This window comes from Sus scrofa, chromosome 8 (assembly GCF_000003025.6).
Source record: "Sus scrofa isolate TJ Tabasco breed Duroc chromosome 8, Sscrofa11.1, whole genome shotgun sequence".
NCBI lineage: Eukaryota > Metazoa > Chordata > Mammalia > Artiodactyla > Suidae > Sus > Sus scrofa.
The window spans coordinates 4,106,070-4,111,984 of NC_010450.4; the positions used below are offsets into that span (position 1 = coordinate 4,106,070).

The following is a 5,915-nucleotide window of genomic DNA, read 5'->3' on the forward strand; positions in this document are numbered from 1 at the left end:
AAATTCCTAGTACCCAGCAGAGTCTGGAGGGGCATATGGCCGCAGTGAAGGTTAACCGGATGCACTTCAGCTCCTGAAGGCAGGGGCCAGACCAGATGCCTTCACAAGGCCCCTGCCTGCTCTGCCTATGCCCCACTCTTGTTACGGCTCCTGCAGAGTTAACCTCCCTCTGGGCGACAGGCTTTTGAACACATTTCCTAAATCAGAAGTGTCTGACCTCTTTTTGACAATGACAGCAATCAAGACGACACTTGCATTCTGGAAAAAGTTTATTTATTCTCATTTTCTCTTCGCCAACTCAATGGCTTTGCTCATTTGCACAGAAACTGTCTTTCAGTGTTTGTTTTTCCAAGCAAATGAACTTCATCACAACAAGCCAGAGCTCTGACCTGTACCTGTGAGGTCTGCTCTGATGACCCAGGCTGGACACCATCTAAACCTGGAAGATGCCTCCCACCATCAGTCTGGGGTCCCCGATGGCCAGCCCCGGCCTCCTCCCTCAGCCCTCCAGGCCTCTGCGGCGGTCATGCGCATCTGTGGCAGAGAAGCCTCTGAAACCCACAACTGCATCACATGGAAAATTCTGCCCCGAAGTCAGCAGATGCGCGTGTCACCTAGAACTCACCCTACTTCAGCTTACTCACCAGACAGGGTACATGATGTGCACTGCTTAACACGTCACAGAAAAATTACAATTCTGAAAGAAACAAAGAAAACCAAAAGAACACAGCTCTTCTCCGTTGATGTGATGGACTCTGAACCCCCAAAATTCACACGCCACCACTCTCCATGCCCAAGAGTCCTCTGGGCCTTCTCCATCTTATCCAAAGTAGTGGCATCCACACCCTTGTCTGGGGTTTGGGTTTTTGCTTCAGCAACTGCAGCCAAGGAGAATCTTCTTTCTTGAAGAATTCTGACCTCAATCTCTTTCATGGGCCCCAAATTCCAGGAAGCATGAAAAAACAAAAACAAAAAACAGCAAAGCAGAGCAGTCCACTTTCAAACTTTAAAAAGACAATAAAAGCACAGTACAAAAAATAAGACCACAGGGCAGCTTATAACCTAGACCCTGTTCCTTTAGGCAAGAGCACTTAGTTAAATACTATTTTTTCCAAGCTGAAAGCACCTCATAATCAAAATCCACATATGACAATATAATGGAGAGACTATCTGTCCTACTAGTCCTGGAGATTTAGCGTTTATCAGAGTGAAACAAGGAGACAGAAAACGAACGACTCGGTTTCAATCTCTCCAAGCAGGCGGTCCATCTCAGCCGCTGAAGGGAGGTCCAGCAGCCGATCTCCTACCGTAGGGTGGGGAAAATCCATCCTATCAAAGAGGCAAACACACTACCCCCTTCGACCGTGGGAAATGCCACCACTTGCCCCAAGGTCACCTGAAACGGTGCGGTCTCACGGCACTCACAGCTCTCCATCCAGCACTGCTGCTTCGCCCTTCCCTAAGGAGCCCCTCCTTCCTTTCTTGGCCCAATGGCCTGGGTTCTCATCCCAGTGACTGAGCTGGTCCACGATCTGCACTTACTTTGCTAGAAATAGTCTTTTCGTTTCAGAACAACACGTGAAGTCATTCTCTCCAATTAATTACCAACGTTAAAAAAGTAAAACGACATCTAAGCGCAGAGCTCAGCACGATCTCCTCTCCCCTCCCCGCGAGGACGCAGCGCAACGCCGGGCGTTACGAATTTCCGCCCAGCGAGCCGCCCGCACCCCTGCCGCGGTCCGTGGCTCACCCGCCGCGGCGTCGTCAGTAACACCCGGAGCCGTCCATCTGCCGGTGCAGCTCCACGATCCTCCGCCCCATCAGCGCGGCTTCCACCGCCTTCCTCTCCACCTCCTCGCACAGCTTCACCACCCGCTCCTCCGCCGCGGCGCCTGCGCTGCCGGCCGGGTCCAGGGCGCCGGCCTCCGAGGCCTCCACCTCGCTCTTCATCTCGTCCAGCAGCCCCTCGATCTCCCGCAGCCGCCGGCGGGCCCGCAGGTGCGCGCGCACGTGCTCGCGCTCGAGGGCGGCGACGTCCCGGCCGTCGGCGAGGAGCACAGGGCTCGGGGGCCTCGCCCAGTCGTCGTCGTCGGGGGCCCGCTCCCCGTCCGCGTCCACGGGCCGCATCGCGCCGCCGCACCCCGCGGCCCGGGGGTCTGGTCGCCGCGCCGGGGAGGCCGGCCGAAGCCCACTGTGACGAGCAACAGGTCCTTCCACTTTCCGCAGGAGAGACGGCCTCCACCGTGGATGCTTAGCGGTCGGCCCGGGCTCCGCTTATTTGCGGCCCCTTTACGACACGCTGGAGCTGCTTTACGTCCACGCGGGTGTCGGGAACGCGCCTTGCCGGCAGTGCGCGCGCACCCGTGTCTACCTGCGGGGCCGCGCGCTCTAGTGTCTCCCCTGACCGCTACCCCCACCCAGGCCCTCAAGGCTTCCCGCCGGGTCCCCTCTGAGGCCCTGGCTCCCCGAGGTCTTAGGGCGAGTTCTAACACTTAGTGAATTTTATTTTTAAATTTGTATTGTTTTTAATTTTTTATTGAAGTGTAGTTCGTTTGTTAGTTTCAGATGTATAGTTATACGCTTACCTATATCCATTCTTTTTGAGATTATTTTCCATATCGGTTATAGACTACTGAGTAAAGTTCCCTATGTTATACATAATACAGTAGGTCCTTGTTGATTGTCTGTTTTAGGTACAGTAGTGTGTATATGTTAATCCCAAACTCCTAATTTATCCCTCCCGCCACGTTTCCCTCTTGGTACTTACACATTTTGCAGGGAAGTTCAAGACACAGCAGCTGGCTTCCCCTGAAAGGAAGTGGTCCAAGGGAGACAGAGAAAGTCTTCTGACAGCTCAACAATACAGGTGAAATGTGCCCTCACTCCTGCTGAGCTGCGTTTGTTAGCAGCAAGTCCAGCACCAGCTCTAAGGAAGCAGAGTCAAGTGCCACCTCTTGACAAGGGATGTAGCAAAGAATTTGTGGACGTATTTGTAAAACTACCACAGCTATTATCATTATATTCCAATGAAATGTTTTTGAAACATCATACATGTGAAAGAATATGAAGGTTGAATCATCAGCATTAGTAGTGGAGTTAGTACACGTTAAATCAGTAGACTGCTTTGGATAATACGGCCATTTTAACACCATTAAGTCTTCCAGTCCAAGAACATGGCATATCTTTCCATTTCTTTGAATCATCTTCAACTCCTTTATCAATGTGTTACAGTTCTCAGCATATGCCTTTCACCTCCTTGGTTAGGTTTATTTTGAAGTATTTTTTGTGGGGGATGCTGTTTTATTTATTTATTTACTGAGTCTTTTAGGGCTGCACCCGTGGCATATGGAGGTTCCAGACTAGGGGTCTATTTGGAGCCCCAGCTGCTGGCCTATGTATGCTACAGCCACATCAACGTGGGATCCAAGCTGCATCTGCAGCCTACACCACAGCCACAGCAGCATCAGGTCCTTAACCCAGTGAGCGAGCCCAGGGATCGAACCTGCATCCTCATGGTTACTAGTTGGGTTTGCTACCACTGAGCCATGATGGGTACTCCTGGGGATGCTGTTTTAAAAGGGATTGTTTTTGGTTTTTTTGCTTTTTTAATTTTCCCTTTCTGATATTTCATTTTTAGTGTCAAGAAGTGCAACGGATTTTTGTGGCAGTGTACAACTTTTAGGGGACAAAATTCAGTCTATTTTGGACAGTTCACATGAAAAGAATCATACAATATGTGTATGATTGAGTCTGTCTGTTTTTGATTAACGTAATATTTTTGACTTTCATTCTAGGTGTGGCATGTATGGGTACGTCATTCCTTTTTATGGCTGAATAATATTTCATGGATATACCACAGTTTATCCTCTCATCCATGGATGGTCATTTGGGTTGCTTCCATAGTTTGACTATTATGAATAACGCTGCTGTAAACATTCTCATACAAGTTAATATTTTAATTTTGATGAAAACAAAATATTGATCTTTACTTTTATGCTTTTGGGGGGGCTATTTTAAGAAGTTCTCCTGTACCCTGAGGTCATAAAAATGTTCCCTTATATTTTCTTCTAAAATATTTAGTGTTCAGATTTTCTTATTTGTGGCTCGTCCATCTGTAAATGAGGTTTTTGTTTGTTTTGTTTTTGTTTTTTGTCTTTTTGCCATTTCTTGGGCCACTCTTGAGGCATATGGAGGTTCCCAGGCTAGGGGTCAAATCGGAGCCATAGCCGCCGGCCTACGCCAGAGCCACAGCAACGTGGGATCCGAGCCACGTCTGCAACCTACACCACAGCTCACGGCAACGCCAGATCCTTAATCCACTGAGCAAGGCCAGGGACCGAACCCGCAACCTCATTGTTCCTAGTCGGATTCATTAACCACTGAGCCACAGCGGGAACTCCTGTAAATGAGATTTGAGGCAGGAATCTAATCATAGTATCTCCTACATGTATAGCTAGTTAGCCTAGTCCTGCTTCCTGAATATTTTATCAATCCCCTCTGGGCTGCAATGTAACATCTGTCATGTGTCAAGTCTCCATTTTTTGCGTGTGTCTGTATTTGTTCCTCTGGCCTCTGTCTCTGGGCTCTGAATACATCGACAGTTACCAAATTAGCTTTATAGAGTAAGTATTGATATCTGGTTAAGTATGGCAGTTTCCCTTCCAGGTTCTTCTTGAGAAATATCCTGGTGTTTTTATTTGTTCATCCAAAATATAAAACAGTTTTTTAAATTTTGGTTCAGACAATCAGCATCACCTGATGAGATTTTTAATTGGGATTGAATTGATTTATTGGACCAATCTGTAGAGGAATCACAATACTAAATTCTGCCGGTCTGTTGGCTGTGCTTTAATGTATTTTAATACAGTTTTTTAATTTTAGGCATAAAGGTGTTACATCCGTTTTGTTAAAAATATCCTCATTACCACTTGTGCTGGATCGAATAGTGACCTCTCTGCAATTTTACCTCTGCTCTGACACTCAGAATATCACTTTATTGAAAATAGACCTTTGCAGGTGTAATTGGTTAAGATGAGGTCACACTGGATTAGACTGGGCCCTAAATTCGTGATGGGTGTCCTTCAGGCCATTCAAAGACACAGGGAAATGGCCATGTGACAACAGATGCAGAGGTTGACTGATGAATGCAAGGACGGCCAACAATCACCAGAAGCTGGACGAGGCAAGAAAAGATTTTCTTCTAGAATCTTTGGAGGGATCATGACCCTGACAACACCTTCATTTCTGACTTCTACCTTGCAGAACTCTGAGAATCAATTTCTATTATTTTTAAGCCACCACTCAGTTTGTGGCAGTTACATACCGTAGGAAAATAATACACCATTTAATTTTTTTTGAATAAACAAATGGGACCTTATCAACTTAAAAGCTTTTGTACAGCAAAGGAAGCCATAAACAAAATGAAAAGACAACCTGCTGACTGGGGGAAAATATTTACAAATGATGGGATAGATGAGAAGGAAATTTCCAAAATATATGAACAGCTCACACGAGTCAGTAACAACAACAATAGTAACAATAAAACCCAACCCGATCAAAAAATCAGCAGAAGGTCTAAATAGACATTTCTCCAGAGAAGACATATGGATGGCCAACGGGTACATGAAAAGATGCTCATCATTGCTAATTTTTAGAGAAATGTGAGTCCTAACCACAGCGAGGTGTCACCTCACACTGGTCAGAATGGCGTCATCAGAAAGTCTACAAACAGGAGTTCCCGTCATGGCACAGCGGAAATGAATCCGACTAGGGACCATGAGGTTGTGGGTTCGATCCCTGGCCTCACTCAGTGGGTTAAGGATCTGGCATTGCCATGAGCTCTGGTGTGGGTCCCAGATGTGACTCGGAACTGGCATTGCTGTGGCTGTGGCCAGTGGCTACAGCTCTGATTAGAC

The 5,915-nt window shown here is 47.3% G+C and overlaps 1 protein-coding gene across 1 annotated transcript; it reads right to left on the bottom strand.

The window, feature by feature from the left end:
• LOC100621428 (putative MORF4 family-associated protein 1-like protein UPP) lies at positions 252-3,151 on the bottom strand. The gene is made up of 2 exons (XM_005656488.3): positions 1,751-3,151; positions 252-926 (listed from the first exon to the last, which is right to left on the bottom strand). The coding sequence occupies exon 1, from the start codon at positions 2,125-2,127 to the stop codon at positions 1,765-1,767; it is 363 nt and encodes a 120-aa protein (XP_005656545.2). The 5' UTR covers positions 2,128-3,151; the 3' UTR covers positions 252-926; positions 1,751-1,764.